This window comes from Chiloscyllium plagiosum, chromosome 1, assembly GCF_004010195.1.
Source record: "Chiloscyllium plagiosum isolate BGI_BamShark_2017 chromosome 1, ASM401019v2, whole genome shotgun sequence".
Classification (NCBI taxonomy): Eukaryota; Metazoa; Chordata; class Chondrichthyes; order Orectolobiformes; family Hemiscylliidae; genus Chiloscyllium; species Chiloscyllium plagiosum.
This window is the reverse complement of record NC_057710.1, coordinates 77,272,611-77,289,179: the sequence shown is the minus strand read 5'-3', so window position 1 is coordinate 77,289,179 and position 16,569 is coordinate 77,272,611. Positions and strand designations below refer to the sequence as shown.

Sequence of the window (16,569 nt, the reverse complement as noted above, 5' to 3'; positions counted from 1 at the left end):
AGGTATCCCAATGGTCGAGGTATCTGAAGCCCTCCCTCCTGCACCAGCCTCGCAGCCACATGTTAAGCTGCATTCGCTGACTGTTTCTCAACTCACTATCTCGTGGCACCAGTAGCAAACCTGAGATCACTACTCTACTCATCCTGCTCTTCAGCTTCCAACTAAACTCTCTGTAGTCACTTTTCAGATCCTCAATTCCTTTCCTGGCTGTATCATTGGTGCCAATATGTCCCACGATTTCTGGCTGCTCACTCTCCCCCTTCAGAATCTCGTAAGCCCGATCGGCGACATCCCAGACCTTGGCACCGGGGAGAAAACATACCTTCCGAGAGTCCCATTCCTGACCACAAAACCTCCTGTCAATTTGTTTAGCGGAGGTTAATATAACCTCAAAGTTCCTAGTCAAAATTCTGATTCACAGACATCATTATCTTAAAAGTGCCTGAGCCACATTTGGCAAAATGTTGAGTTATTCACCAGATGTACACTTGGAATTGCAGGCAGGAGTTACACATTTTACATTCTCAAATCACTGCTTTTCTCCGAACATGTTTTGAAAGGAAATAAATATCATGAATGAGGGAGCAATAATCAGAAGCTAACTACTGGGTTGTATCAAGGGATAATTTTCTCATTTTAGTAAACAAATGGTGTCAAGAATATCAATATATGCTGGAATGTAAAAAGGAACAATGAAGGAAAATCATAAACATTACTGGTCATGATGTAACCATTCCTGACACTCATATATCCTTTCTGTATTCCTCCTGTTAACAAGCTATTTTTGATTATGCTCATTAAATGATGAGATGATGCTTTCTCAAGTGGCACTGAAACAGACTCTGCACTTGCTGATTATTCTGTGCTCCCTCCCCGTCTGTACGGCTTGACCTCATGTCGAACTGGGAGGGGAGGGGTCAGCAAAGCAGAATCCTCAGAGATTGCGAGGCTCACAAAGTTTCCCTTTCACCAAGGTTTACGAGACTAAAGAATTCATCAAATATGATGCAAAATAGTAAACAAGGTATAAAGCAGAAAAGTGAGATGTGACCCAATGTTAAGAGGCAACAGGGCAGAAAAAATCGAAACTAACATTAGGATACCAGTGTTGCAGGAGAACAGATAAGCATGTTTGCATCTTCACAATTTGTTTTAGGTAACACAACAAACAGACATAGTTCCAGAGGCTAAATAACCTTTTTCAATGCTCTAACTTTTCCTTATGTTCAATCTGCCTTTCTGGTTGAAGCATTTACAAATCCAGTAAAACAAATCTGGAAATTGTGTTTGATTTAGCATATGCTCATTAGGAGCTGAAAGGCAACTCTTTCTTATAGATTAGCAGCTGCACAGAGCAATACAACTATCAGATATGAAGTAAAAGGGGAGTACCAAGAGATTCAACTGAACTGTATAAATTGTAATGTAACCTCCTGATCAATGTGCCTACTTTATGTTCACCCGGCTTGCAAGAATGTATGAATAAAGACTGCTTCAGAATTTGACTCAGACTGAAATTATTGAACAGTGCGCATTGTTTCTCACATTCTCTAAACCAATGGATTATTTTATGCAGTTGAATGAGGTGGATGAGATGAATCTATCTTAGAGTGCTGTATACCATCAGCATCTGACAGATCTCATCTTCTTCATTCATGAACATGAATTCATTTCATTTTCAGTTTTATTTTCCCTTCCTGGTAAGGTCAGAAATGGAGACTTTCACCTGTAATTGTCCAATATCCAGCACCATTAGTGATTCCTCAGATGATAAAGCAGTTCATGCACAAATGCAACAAGACCTGGACAATATCCCAGCTTAAGCTGACCAATGTTAAGTAACATTTGTGCCACACAAATGCTAGGCAATAAGGCATTTCCAACAAGAGAGAATTACCCATAGCTCCTCTGACATTCACTCATATTACCATCGCTACAATAGCCAACTACGGACATCAAAGGAGTTATATTGACCAGAAATGAAACTAGACTGGAAGATATTTACTGTGGTTACAAGATCAAATCAGAGGCAAGAAATCTTGGCGTGAGTTACTCATTCCCTGTCTCACCAAATTCTGTCCCACATCTACAGTGGAGGAATAAGTGTGATTGAATGCCCCCATTTGCCTTTATTCAACCTCTCTCTATCGCTCAAATCCTCCAACCCTGGCAATGTCCTTGTAAATTTGTTCTGAACGCTTTCACTTTTCACAACATCTCTCCGATAGGAAGGAGACCAGGATTGCATGCAATATTCCAACAGTGGCCTAACAAATGTCCTAGACAGCCGCAACATGACCTCCCAACTCCTGTACTCAATACTCTGACCAATAAAGGAAAGCATACCAAACGCCTACGTCACTATCCTATCTACCTGCGACTCCACTTTCAAGGAGCTGTGAACCTGCACTCCAAGGTCTCTTTGTTCAGCAACACTCCCTCGGACCACACCATGAAGTGTATAAACTCCACCATCAATGGTTAAAGCAGCAGTGTGTACCATTTACAAGATGCACTCTAGAAATATGGCAAGTCTCCTAAAATAGCATATTCTAAACCCTCAACTACTAGCATCTAGAAGGACAAGGGTGCAGATGCATGGGAATACCACGACCTGCAATTCCCCTCCAGGACACTTACCATCCTTAGAAATATATTGTCTTTGCTTCAGTGTCACGGGGTCAAAATCCTGGAATTCCCTCCCTAATGGCATTATGGGCGTGCTCGCTCTAAATTAAGTGCCATATTTTCAGAAGGCAGCTCCACACTATCCTCCCAAGGACAGCTATGGATGAACAATAAATACTGGTCTAGCCAGTGAATGAATTTTTAAAAAACTTTTTGAGTGATTTTAGACTCGACAAGGTAGCCCTGTAGCTGTTGGAGTGGTCATCAATTTGATTCAAATTTTTTTCAAGAATTTCACTCAAACCATCCTTTCAGGAAGAGAATTAAAAAGGCTGCCTGGGCATACCTCTACAAGATCATTGATTCATCCAATTTCATTGCACAATTCCAGGTCTACTATTTCTTCACCTTCAGTCGATTCCATTCTACTCTAACTTGTCATTTGTCCATCTGACTTTTCCAGTCTATAAGTAGATTAAAATCTTCCAGGATTCTCACCACGCATTTCTGACAAATACCAATTATTTCTTTCTTAATGCACCATACTACTATGTGGTAACCATTACAGAGTTTCAACATCATACACACAAGTGACTCTTTGCCTTTTTCATTTCCCATCTCTACCCAAATCATTTGCACATCTTGGTTTTATGAACTTAGCATGATCCCTAACTGTTGTCCTATTGTCATTGACTAATAGAGCCACACTTCTACCTCTTCTTCACTTTCCATCCTTGCTAAATGTTCTGGACCATTTAGTATTCAGCTCACTGTAGAGATTTAAGTTTGCATACAAATCAAATGCAATATTAATCAGCCAATGCTATGATAAATCAAATTAGTATTGAGGCCAGAATTTCCCTTTTTTACACAAAGTATGGGTGTGGCCTTTTTTAAGGACAAGGGCCCCTATCCGTCTGTGCCCACCAATGAGGAAGCTGCCCGAACAAGCCCAAATCAGGTGCAAAAACGCCAGCCAGGTTCCCAACCAATCAAGTCTCACAGTTGAGAGGTCCAGTCCCACCTGAAGCTGCCAGCAGTGACACATTCAAGACCCAGGCTACTGCCTAAACAGAAACCATGAAGACAGGCACAACAGTATGGTCAGTGACATTTTGAGCATGATCCAGAAGTTGGAATCATGGCCTGAAGGATCTCAGAGGTGGGAGGGGAGGCCAGGGATAACTTCCAACAGCTATCCAGGCATTCTACTGCCATCAGATTAGGACCAAATGGAGGAATCTCCAAAATAGCAGACAGGCCATCCTGTTTTCCCAGTAGTGATGGCAGTCATTTTTCGTCACCATCAGAAAAAGCAGGTTATTGAGGCACTGAGGGCTGAGGCCCTTAAGTAGTTGGTAATAAACAGATAATGGCCTTAATTGGTGACAGATCAGGAAGATCACTCATTGACCTTCCTGCCCAGAACTTAATCGCTGAGGTAAGGGAGTGGGTATCTCTCCGCAGCCAACCTGCCTCAATATTTATGGTTCTGCCAATTCCATGTCACTTCAAGGGAGGAGAAAATTCTGCTTAAAAGCTCTCTGCATCGACATGTCATCTTTGTTACTTACGAGATTGTGTCCCACAGTGTTTCAGAGAATATCCTGAGACAACGTTTTGTAAATTAGATTTCACAGTTGGTTGTCCTGTTGTCGTCCTCTTCAAATAACAATAAAACCTGAAAGATAATGAGAATAGAAGGTGGGTGATGAAGTTCTGAAATGCATTTTTCATGATGTACAGGTAAATCTATGCTGCTGCTTTGGAAATACAGTAGGTGGGTTTGGTGGGAGGATGAGATCAGGAGATTCTTCTTCATCTTTTTCCCCTCAGCAGAGAATGTTAGTACACACCTCTGGAGCAAGTGGGACTTGAACATAGACCTCCTGGTTCTAAGGTAGGGACACCACCCGAAGAGTCAATAATTCTATCCCTCTTCCAATTCCACTTAATTGAATCCATGTGTTTTGATTCGCGCAGTCAAATTGAACGGTAGATCAGTGGTTAGCACTGCTGCCTCACATCACCCAGGGACCCGGGTTTGATTCCACTCTCATGCACATTCTCCTCTGTGGTTGCATGAGTTTCCTCTAGGTGCTCTGGTTCCTTCCCAGAGTCCAATGATATGCAGGTTAGGTGGATTGGCTGTGTCAAGTTGCTCCCTACTGTCAAAAGATGTACAGGCTAGGTGAATTAGTCATGTTAAATGTGGAATGGGGGGGGAATCCTGAGTTTTGGAGGGTTGGTATAGATTGATGGGCTCGATGATTTTTTTTCATACAATCAGGATTCTTTCAGTTAAAGGATGGGATTTGATCACTAATTCTCTGGAGATCGTTGATGCCCTGACAGAATATATTCCTGCTGGTCAGCATAATGACTTCAAAGCCATTGATTCATTCATTAATGACTAAGCATCATTTATTAATTTTCAATCATGTATATGCCATATAAGAAAAGTGATGCTGTATTCACCTGCTTTATTATGATTATCCAAAGTTAATAATGGCAGACTTTAAAATGTTGAAGAAACTGAATTCAAACACAAATTTTTAGCATGGTTCTCATTGACTTGTTATCTGGGCACTTAAGTTAACTTAGGAGATCTCAAATATTGTGGAAAGAATCTTTCAAGTGGCTCGGGTTGTAGATGCAGGGAAGATAGTTTCAGGATCAGAGGTGGACCATTTAGATTGAGTTGAGTGGAAGTTCTTCACTCAGACGATGACACATCTTCAGAATGATCCAGCACAGAGGATGTGGAGGCTCAGTCATTAGGTAAGTAGAATATGAAAGCTTTTAGATATTAAATGTATGAGAATATTACAGCAAAATAATAAAGGCAGAAAAGCAATTATGATCTTACTGAATGGTGTAGCTGTTTCGAAGGGCCAAATGGCCTATTTCTGTTTTTATTTCTTTGTTCCTAATATTCTTCTTCTAAAAACCTAATTCCAAATAAATGTGCTTTAATGACCTCAATCAATGTGTTTAGGTTTTAAGTGTGCAATGACAAATACTACTGAGGAAATGTGTGAGTTCTAAATTACTAGAAGACTATAAGGAGCTGCTCCAATCCCAGTCAGTATTACCCTGTGTGGTAAGCTTAGCTCTAATGTAACCTTGTCACAACTATTCCATATTCCACACAAACATCTCAATGAAATGTTGACAGATTTACCTTCGGGTGTCTGTGTTCCAATCTCTTGTTAAAAAGGTGAAAAACTGACACCTGCTGTCCTCGGTGCACACTTTCTGACAGTAGTTGACGTCTGGTGCATAGACTGATTCAATGTCATTTCCAGGAAAATCTACATTGTTAAGCAGATCACGTACACATCCTACAAAAAAATTGTTTAGTGTTAGCAATGTGCTCATCATAAATTCGCATTAAATTGGGAAAGTTTTCAAAAAGATCCAGATCTATTTTCATACTCTAGTGCACAGCAATTTCATTCCTTTTTGTGTATTTACCCAGTTCCTTTTTCGCAGGTTATTCTTTGATCTGTTTCCATCACTGTCCCAGGCAGTAGAGTCCAGGTCACAACAGCTCACTTTGTGTTTCCTTTACCTCATTGCTTCTTTTGTCAATTACCTCAAATCTGATTCCTCTGATTACTGACCATTCTGACTCTGGATATATCAGCATCAACTCCCTCCCCACATGCTTGCAGGAAATAAACCATAGATGAAATTAGGAATGACCAATGCATACACTGCTGCAAACAGGTGGGGTGGATTCAATTGGCTCTCCTCTTTTCCCTTTGCAAATTATGAACAAACGAACATCAAAATTATGAATGGGAGCAGGATTAGGGTCTTTGGTTCTTCAAGCCTCCTCACCATTCAATAAAATCATGGTTGATCTAATTAATCCACACACCTACCTTGGCCCAATAACCATTCAGTCTGTTTCTGATTGTCTTTACATTGTCTTTAAATTGTTAAAGGATTTCCAAAATGCTGGATGAGTTGGACCAAAGGGTCTGTTTCCGTGCTGTACGTCTCTGTGACTCAATGACTCCCTTTCTATCCCCTTTTCAGGAATTGAGTTTCAAAAACTCCCAAACTTCTATAATAAATATTTTCTCAACACTATCTTTAATGGTGACCCCTACTTAGTTCCAGTTTATCTCATAAGAGATAACATCCTTTCCACGTGCACCCTGTCAAGACCACTTAGGTTTTTAAACAAATGACCTCTTACTCTTCCAAATTCCACTGCATACAAGCCTAGCTTGACCAATCTTCACACTAAGAAAGCCCACACATTCTGAGTTTTAGCTGAGTTAATCTTTGAACTGTTTCCAACGCATTTATATCCTTCCTTAAATAGGGAAATCAATACCCTACACACAAAAGCACTGTATTGCAGATGGTGTCTTGCCAATCCCTGCGTAATTGAAGAATAACCTCCCTACCTTTGTATTAAATGCACCTTGCAATAGATGACACCATTGTTTTCCTAATTTGGAGGTGCTAGTGTTGGACTGGGGTGTACAAAATTAAAAATCACACAACACCAGGTTATAGTCCAACAGTATTTGGAAGCACTAGTTTTCAGAGCGCTGCTCCTTCATCAGGTAGGTGTGGAGTATAAGATCTTAATACACAGAATTTATAGCAAAAGTTTACAATGTGATGCAACTGAAATGATATATTGAAAAAGACCTGGATTGTTTATTAAGTCTCTCATCTTTTAGAATGACCATGTTGGTTTCAGTTCTTTCATATGTAAATCCCAGAACGTCGTTTTAAAGTTTCATTCTCAAGTGAATTTCAACAATAGGTGCTATGTCATCTCAGATAATGCATTCAATTGTCTAAGACAGCCATATCTCTCCTTATCTTTGTGCACTACAATCTCTCATAATTTATGTACCATGTTTCTTTACTATTATCCCTGCCCAAAATTGACATTTGCACACTTTCTCATATGGAACTCCACTTGCCAAATCTCAACCACTCACTTAACCTGTCCTTTCTCCTTTTGTACTCTCCTTACATTCCCTTCACAAATTAATCTACCTATCTTTCTGTATTCAGCAACTTTAGTTACCATAATCAATTCATTCATGCAAATTATGAAATATTTGTGGTCACATTGACCCCTGTAGCATTATATCTTTCCAATTGGAAAATGATGCAATTGTGCTTATACACTGGTCCCTTTAAGCTCACCAATCTTCTATTTATGCCAAAAAAAATCATAAGACCATAAGATACAGAAGCACAGGTAAGCTATCCAACTCATCGAATCTGCTCTGCATTCAATTATATCATGGGGCATGTGATAATCCTCAACTCCTTGTCTCTTCCTTACATATATAACCCTTGATACCCTTAATGATTACAAATCTGTCAGTCTAGAGATTCACAACCTTCTGAGAAAAGAAATTCCTTGTCATCGCTGTCTTAAAAGGACAACCTCCTATTCTGAGATTATGCCCCCCTGGTGCTAGATGGTAAACAACATTTCCACATCTAATGTATCAAGTACCCTAAGAATCTTATAAGTTTGCTTCTTACTCATCTAAGCTCCAATAAGTACCAGCCCAATACGCTCACCCTCTCCTCATATTAAAATCCATTCATATGCAAAATCAATCGAGTGAACTTTCTCTGGATTGTCTCCAATGTCAGTATATCTTTCCACATATAAGGGGCTCAAAACTGTTTGCAGCATTTCAGCACTGTCTTACTAGTGTCTTCCATATTTTTAGCAAAACCTCCCTACTCCATTCCCTTGAAATAATGCCCAACATCCCATTTGCCTTTGTCATTGCGCACTGAACTTGGATGCTAGATTTCTATGATTCATTGATGAGGACTCTCAAGTCCCTCTGTTACATAATTTTCTGCAGTCTTTCTCCACTTAAATAATATTCCACTCCTCTACCCTGCAAAAATACATAACCTCATATCTTCCACATTATTTCCATCTGCCCAGTTTTTCACCATTTGGTTAGCCTGTCTCTTAAGGAGAAGTTGTGGCAAAATGATAATGTCACCTGACTAGTAATCCAGTGTACAAGATTATAATAATCTGGGATTATAGATTCGATTCTCACCATGGTAGAGGGTGAAATTAAATTTATTGCAGCACAGTGACTCAGTGGTTAGCACTGCTGCCTCACAGCGCCAGGGATGCGGGTTTGATTCTAGTCTCAGGTGACTGTCTGTGTGGAGTTTGCACATTCTCCCCGTGTCCGCGTTGGTTTCCTCCTGGTGCTCTGGTTTCCTCCCACAGTCCAATGGGGTGAACTGGCTGTGCTAAATTGCCCATAGTGTTCAGGGATATGTAAGTTAGGTGCATTAGTCAGGGGCAAATGTAGAGTAATAGGATAGGGGAATAGGTCAGGGTTGGATATTCTTCGGACGGTCAGTGTGGACTTGTTGGGCCAACCGTCCTATTTCCATACTGTAGGGATTCAATGATTCTACACTGCTGCAGACTCCTTGCGTCATTGTCATCATTTGACTTCCCATTTACTTTTGTAACATCTGCAAATTTGGCTACAGGATATTCACTGTATTGAGTACAGGAGTTGGGAGGTCATGTTGTGGCTGTGCAGTACATTGGCTAGGCCACTTTTAGAATGTTGTGTGCAATTCTGGTCTCCTTCCTATCAGAAGGATGTTGTGAAACTTGAAATGGTTCAGAAAAACTTTACAAGGATGTTGCCAGGGTTGGAGGATTTGAGCTATAGGGAGAGGTTGAATAGGCTAGGGCTGTTTTCCCTGGAGCATCGGAGGCTGAGGGGTGACCTCATAGATGTTTATAAAATCATGAGAGTCATGGATAGGATAAATGGAGAAAGTCTCTTCCCTGGGTTTGGGGAGTCTAGAACTAGAGGGCATAGGTTTAGGATGAGAGAGGAAAGATATAAAAGAGACTTAACGGGCAACTTTTTCATGCCGAGGATGGTATGTGTATGGAATGAGCTGCCAGAGTAAGTGGTGGAGACTAGTACGATTGCAACATTTAAAAGGCATCTGGATGGGTATATGAATAGGAAGGGTTTGGAGGGATATGGTCCGGGTGCTGGCAGGTGGGACTAGATTGGGTTGGGATATCTGGTTGGCATGGACGGGTTGGACCGAAGGGTCTGTTTCCATGCTGTACATCTCTATGACTCTATGATCAATATTTAATTAAATCAACTCATATGTTCCGTACATTCAATCTTCAAGTACAAGATAAAAAGAGAGCAAAAAGACTTACCTTCATTACTTTGTGAAAAAGATTTAGGTAAGTGGACCACAAAGTAAATAAGATACAAAATTGTCTTCATCCTGTCGTTGTTCGATTCTATTTAATCACTGTTCAATTACAATGAAAATAAATACATTTTTTTGTTAATTACAGGGTTTATAAGGAATAATGTTGCAATATTTTCTGACTTATTACTTAATATGATCTAAACATATCACAATTTCATTGTGTTCAGAAACCATCAACAAATTCACACTTAGATATTCAGTCTGTGCTAAGCAACATGTGAAGATTAGCCTTTAAATGAAACATTCCAATGAAGTCCTTAGTTATATGATATAACACATGGCAAATGATGAACATATGGAACGTACAGAGAAGCACAAAAGTTTATTTGCAATGTACATTCTTAATCAAGAATCAGTAAAAGATAAACTTCTACAGGAAAAGGAGTTGAATGCATTAATTCTGAACCAACATAAAATATCATAGAAACCAGAATGCAAGTATATATCAGTTTAACTTAATTACATATTCAATTCTGCAATCCTCTGTGTTAATACAATCAATTCTGTCCTTACTGCACAGATATCTGGGCTCTATATAGTCAGGACACACACAAGGCGAAAGTGAGGACTACAGATGCTGGAAATCAGAGTTAAGATTAGAGTGGTGCTGGAAAAGCATAACAGGTCAGGCAGCATCCGAAGAGCAGGAAAATTGATGTTTCCGGCAAAAGCCCTTCATCAGGATACATCAGGCTGGGAGCCTCCAGAGTGGAGAGATAAATGGAAGGAGGGTGGGGCTGGGGAGAAGTTGGCTAAGAGTGCAATCAGAACTCAACACAAGCCTAGCTTTGGTCAGGGCTGTATGATAAAATAGTTTACAGTGTTCCCAAATAAAAATTTCAGAACATTTCTGGAAATAAGTCATCAAGAATTGCATGCTAACTATATTAAATGTCATTATGTAGAATGCAATTACCTGAATTTGCCTCATGCCAATTCTTTTCAGATGTTAGTGGAAAGCTTATTTCTTCCAGCAATACTTTCAGAACACATTTACAGAGTGATAATCTTTGGAATTTGGCAAACAGAATCTTTGTGCAAAATGTTAATAAATGCCCAGCCAGTGAGATGCATGCAACAGTATTAAATTTTAACCAGCACTTCTTATGAAATATTTACATTTTGAAAAGTCCTGAATCCTTGAAATTAATTCCACTGTATGGTTACCTAAAATTGTAAAAAAATTAGATGGACGTGGATTAAATCTGAATTATTTCATAACTGGTTGGTGGCAGTGTTATGAAACGGCGGTGAACCTTTCTGTTAATTAAATCAAACACCCAGAAAAGCTCACCCCGCACTCCTTAATCTGTTAAAGTATGAGTGATAGAGAACTCTCAAATACAACTATTTAAAGAAAATGATATCACTTTACTCTTTAACTCTAAAAGCGAACATTAAACAATAACTATTAAAACTCTAAACCCTCCTTTCTCTTAACTGATTGTTATCTGCTTCCAACTCTATAACAATAGACTACTCTAATAGAAACCCATATTAAAATTAATTGGGTTTTAATATCCTGGGGCATAATTTAAACTGATTGGCTAAATTTAAATTGTTGTCAAAAGAAAAACCAACTCAGCAATCTGTTTCACAGCCAAATGTTGCATATTTTCAATTTTCCAATACACTCTGAGACCTAGTTAGTCATCACAGGTGCTTGTAAGCTCTCAGTGCAAAACAACATTTACTGTCTCTTAAGTGTACAGTACAAGCCTTCGACTTCATAACTGGCAGGACATTCAAACTGGTTGCAACATCCAGAGATATTGCTTGGAAATGTATTTGTGGATATCAGGTGAGAACATGAACAGATAAACTTTGATGCTCTCTACAATTAAGAACCTTGATACCACTTATAATTTACATTCTGACATGATCAATAACCATTTTTAAAAAATGTGTGGATGAAAGGCAAATTGTCAAAATCCTTTCCCAACTTGAGCCTAGGCTTTCACAGAAGGAGGGGGAAGCATTCAGGGCAAAGGTATAAGATTAGAGAAAACAAATTTCAGTGCAAATCAGACACTAAAGAAGAGCTCAGGCTTTTGTAAGTAACAGAAAAGGTGACTATGATCTAAAATTTGACTAATTTGTCCATTCTTCTTTGAAAACAGAAACCTCAGCTGACTAGACCAAACAAATTGTGAGGGGATTTTAATCAATCTGGCAGCATGGAATCTTACGACACAAAATGTGACCAATCAACTTATTCTGCCTGTGTCTGCCTGTAAGGTATTATAATTTAGTCTGCTCTGAACAGAAGAGTCATATATAACTCAAAAACATTAACTCTGTTTCTCTCAGGTTCTGCCAAATCTGCTGAGTTTCTTGTTTCAGACTTCTAGCATCTGCAAATTAGTTTTTTTTCTCGCTCTTTTCCATTGCCCTGTAATTTTTATTTCTCTTCCCAAATATATGTTTAATTCACCTCTGTAGTTTAGTATAAAAATGGCTTCATCACTGTTTTTCAGGCAATGAATTCCAGGCAACAATATTTTGTGTGAAAAACATTTGCTTGTCACATCAGTAGTTTATTTGCCAATTTTCTTCAATCTATATCATGTGGGTACGCAGTCCTTCTGTCGCAGGAGACAGCTTCTTCTTATTCTGTCAAAACCTTTCATGTAATATTTAAAGTTACAATTAAGTCTCAATGTAACATCCTCTGCTGTAATAAGAGGAATACTAGCCTATAGACTGATAGATATTTACTGCACAGAAGGAGGTCATTTGGTTCAAAGTGTGCACACTAATCACCAAAGTCCCATTTTCCAGTTCTGGCCCATAGCCTTGGAAACAATAACAATGTAACTCAATACCGAAACACTACATGAATAGTTCAAGAGTTTCAGGCTCAGCTACCATTTCAGTTAGTGAGTTCCAGATACCCCCAAACTCTGGGTGAAAACATTTCTCCTCAAATCCCCTCTTAGCCTTTTACCTCTTACCTTCAACCTATACCGCCTTATTATCAACGACTCTACGGAATTCGAGCCTAGGCAGCATAGTAAGAAATCTCACTTACAGTCTCTCAAGTGCAATTACATCCTTCTTACAATATGGCGACCAGAACTGCACACAATACTCCAGCTGTGGTCCAACTAGTGTTTTATACAGTTTCAGCGTAGTGTCCTTGTTCTTGTAGTCTCTGCTTCAGTAATAAAGGACAATATTCTGTACACCTTCTAAACCACCTTATCTAGCTATTCTGCTATGTTCAGGAATCCGTGGATATGCCGAAGTCCCTCTAATCCTCAGAGGTTTCCAGAGTCCTACCATCCATAGTGTAATCATTTGTCTTGTCACCGTCTCCAAGTGCATTAACTCACACTTTCCAAGTTGAATTCCATTGCCACTGCTCTGTCCATGTGACTAATCCTCCTGCAATTTATGGCTATTCTGCTCACTATATAACACCCAACCAATTTTCATGTCATTCTCAAACTTCTTAATTATTCCCCCTACTTTCATGTCCAATCATTAATATATATCACAAACAGCATGGGTCCCGGCACCGAGCCCTGCAGTACCCCACTGGAAGCAGACATCCAGCCACAGAAATATTTCTCAACCATCAATCTTTGCTTCATACCTCTCAGATAATTTTGGATCAACATGTCACTTTGTCTTGGATCCCATGAACTCTTACTTTCTTGACCAGTCAGCTCTGACGGACCTTATCAAAAGCCTTCCTAAAGTATACCACAGGGAAGCTATTACCCTCATCAGCACTCACAGAGTTACACAGCCATTGAGTCATAGAGTCATACAGCATGGAAACAGATCCTTCGGTCCAACTAGTCCATGCCGACCATGTTCCCAAACTTAACTAGACCCACTTGCCTGCATTTGGCCCATATCCCTCCAAACTTTTCCTATTCATGTACTTATCCAAATATCTTTTAAGTGTTGGAACTGTACATGCATCCATTGGTTCTTCTGGCAATTTATTCCACACACAAATCATTCTCTATGTAAAGAAGTTGCCTCTTGTATCCTTTTTAAAACTTGCTCTTCCCACCTTAAAAATATGCCCCCTAGGTTTGAACACCCTCACACAAGGTAAAAGACCCTTGCTATTCCCCTTATCTATGCCCCTTATGATTTTACGCTCCAATGAAAATAGTCCTACCCTTTATAACCTATCCTTCAAACTCAAACCATCCATTCCTGACAATATACTGGTAAATTTCTTCTGAATGGTAGGCTGTTGGAGAAAATGCAGAGGCCTGGCATTGAGGGTGATTTAGCAGTTTGAAGTAGAAACTGGTTTTCTGAAAGAAGGCAGCAAGTGGTAGTTGATAGAAAATATTCAGCCTGGAGTCCAGTTACTAATGGTGTGCCACAAGGATCTGTTTTGGGACCACTGCTGTTTGTCATTTTTATAAATGACTTAGACATAGGCATAAGTGGATTCTGGATCAGTGGTGCTGGAAGAGCACAGCAATTCAGGCAGCATCCGACGAGCAGCAAAAGCCCTTCATCAGGAATAAAGGCAGAGAGCCTGAAGCATGGAGAGATAAGCTAGAGGAGGGTGGGGGTGGGGAGAAAGTAGAGAGGGACTCCCTGAGATTCTTGTAGAGAGAGGAGGAAAACTTTTTCAAGGCAGGCATCCTTGCAAGAGGATTCGCAGTAGGGTTAAAATCAACGAGGTAAAAACAATGACTGCAGATGCTGGAAACCAGATTCTGGATCAGTGGTGCTGGAAGAGCACAGCAATTCAGGCAGCATCCGGCATAAGTGGATGGATTGGCAAATTTGCAGATGACACTAAAGTTGGTGGAGTAGTGGTCAGTTTGGAAGAATGTTACAGGTTGCAGGGGGACTTGGATAAACTGCAGAATTGGGCTGAGAGGTGGCAAATGGAGTTCAATGCAGCTAAATGTGAGATGATGCACTTTGGGAAGAATAACAGGAAGGCAGAGTACTGGGTCAACGGAAAGATTCTTGGTAGTGTGGATGTGCAGAGGGATCTTGGAGTCCAAGTACATAGATCCCTGAAAATTGGCACCCAGGTGGATAGTGCTGTTAAGAAGGCATACAGTGTGTTAGGTTTCATTGGTAGATGGATCTATGTACATCTATTATGCTGCAACTATACAAAACGCTAGTGTGGCCACACTTGGAATATTGTGTACAGTTCTGGTCGCCATATTTCAGGAAGGATGTGGAAGCATTGGAAAAGGTGTAGAGGAGATTTACCAGGATGTTGCCTGGTCTGGATGGAAGATCTTATGAGGAAAGGCTGAGAGACTTAATATGTTCTCATTGGAAAGAAGCAGGCTAAGAGGGGATTTGATAGAGACATACAAGATGATCAGATGATTAGATAGGGTAGACAGTGAAAGTCTTTTTCCTAGGATGATGACATCAGCTTGTACGAGGGGGCCTATCACAAATTGAGGGGTGATAGATTTAAGACAGATGTCAGAGGCAAGTTATTTATGCAGAGAGTGGTAAGGGTGTGGAATGCCCTCCCTGCCAATGTAGTTAACTCAGCCACATTAGGGATATTTAAACAATCCTTGGATAAGCACATGGATGATGATGGGATAGTGTAGGGGGACAAGCTAAAAATAGTTCACAGGTCAGTGCAACATCGAGGGACAAAAGGCTTGTTCTGCGCTATGTTCTATGTTCTAACCCTCTCCATTTTAATCATATACTTCGTATAGCAGGGTGACCAGAACTGCACACAGCACTGCAGAATGGGCCCCACCAATGTCTTGTCCAACCTCAACATGATGTCCCAACTCCTAGACTCAAAGATTTGAGGAATGAATACAAGCATGCTAAATGTCTTCTCAACCACCCTGTCTACCTGTGACACAACTTTCAAAGAATTATGTACCTGAACAACAGGGTCTCTCACTCTGCAGCATCACCCAAAGCCCCACCATTAATTGCACACCTCCTGCCCTTGTTTGTTTTACCAAAATGCAACACCTCGTACTTATCCAAATGAAACTCCATTTGCCACTCCTCAGCCCATTGACCAAATTGATCAAGATATCTTTGTAATCTTAGATAAAATTCTTCACTGACCACTATACCACCATAGAGTCATAGTGTCCTACAGCACAGAAACAGGCATTTTGGCCCAAACTGGTCCATGCCGACCAAAATGTCCATCCACACTAACCCCATTTCCCTGTACTTGGCCCATATCCTAATCCTATCCTAATCCTTTCCTATCCATGTATTTATCCAAATGCCTTTTAAATGTTAAAAATGTATTGCTGGAAAAGTGCAGCAGGTCAGGCAGTGCCGACCAAATGTCCATCCACACTAACCCCATTTCCCTGTACTTGGCCCATATCCTAATCCTATCCTAATCCTTTCCTATCCATGTATTTATCCAAATGCCTTTTAAATGTTAAAAATGTATTGCTGGAAAAGTGCAGCAGGTCAGGCAGCATCCAAGGAGCAGGAGAATCGACGTTTCGGGCATGAGCCCTACTTCAGGAATGAGGAAAGTGTGCCAAGCAGGCTAAGATAAAAGTTAGGGAGGAGGGACTTGGGGGAGGGGCGTTGGAAATGCGATAGGTGGAAGGAAGTTAACGTGAGGGTGATAAGGTGAGGGTGATAGGCCGGAGTGGGGGTGGGGGCGGAGAGGTCAGAAAGAAGATTGCAGGTTAGGAAGGTGGT

The 16,569-nt window shown here is 40.2% G+C and overlaps 1 protein-coding gene and 1 long non-coding RNA gene across 2 annotated transcripts in view; one reads left to right on the top strand and one right to left on the bottom strand.

Annotated features, from left to right (window-relative positions):
* Nucleotides 1-10,943, bottom strand: part of LOC122549776 (coagulation factor XI-like) — a 41,700-nt gene extending 30,757 nt beyond the window's left edge. Inside the window, exons 1-4 of the mRNA XM_043689793.1 lie at nucleotides 10,832-10,943; nucleotides 9,857-9,954; nucleotides 5,813-5,972; nucleotides 4,203-4,309 (exon numbers count right to left, since the gene is read on the bottom strand). Coding sequence (XP_043545728.1) covers nucleotides 4,203-4,309; nucleotides 5,813-5,972; nucleotides 9,857-9,926 — 337 coding nt within the window. The 5' untranslated portion in view covers nucleotides 9,927-9,954; nucleotides 10,832-10,943. The remainder of the gene's footprint in view (nucleotides 1-4,202; nucleotides 4,310-5,812; nucleotides 5,973-9,856; nucleotides 9,955-10,831) is intronic.
* Nucleotides 10,944-11,630: 687 nt separating this feature from the next.
* Nucleotides 11,631-16,569, top strand: part of LOC122555601 — a 15,840-nt gene continuing 10,901 nt past the window's right edge. The window contains exons 1-2 of the long non-coding RNA XR_006313324.1: nucleotides 11,631-11,716; nucleotides 12,036-12,153. This is a non-coding gene — a long non-coding RNA (uncharacterized LOC122555601). The remainder of the gene's footprint in view (nucleotides 11,717-12,035; nucleotides 12,154-16,569) is intronic.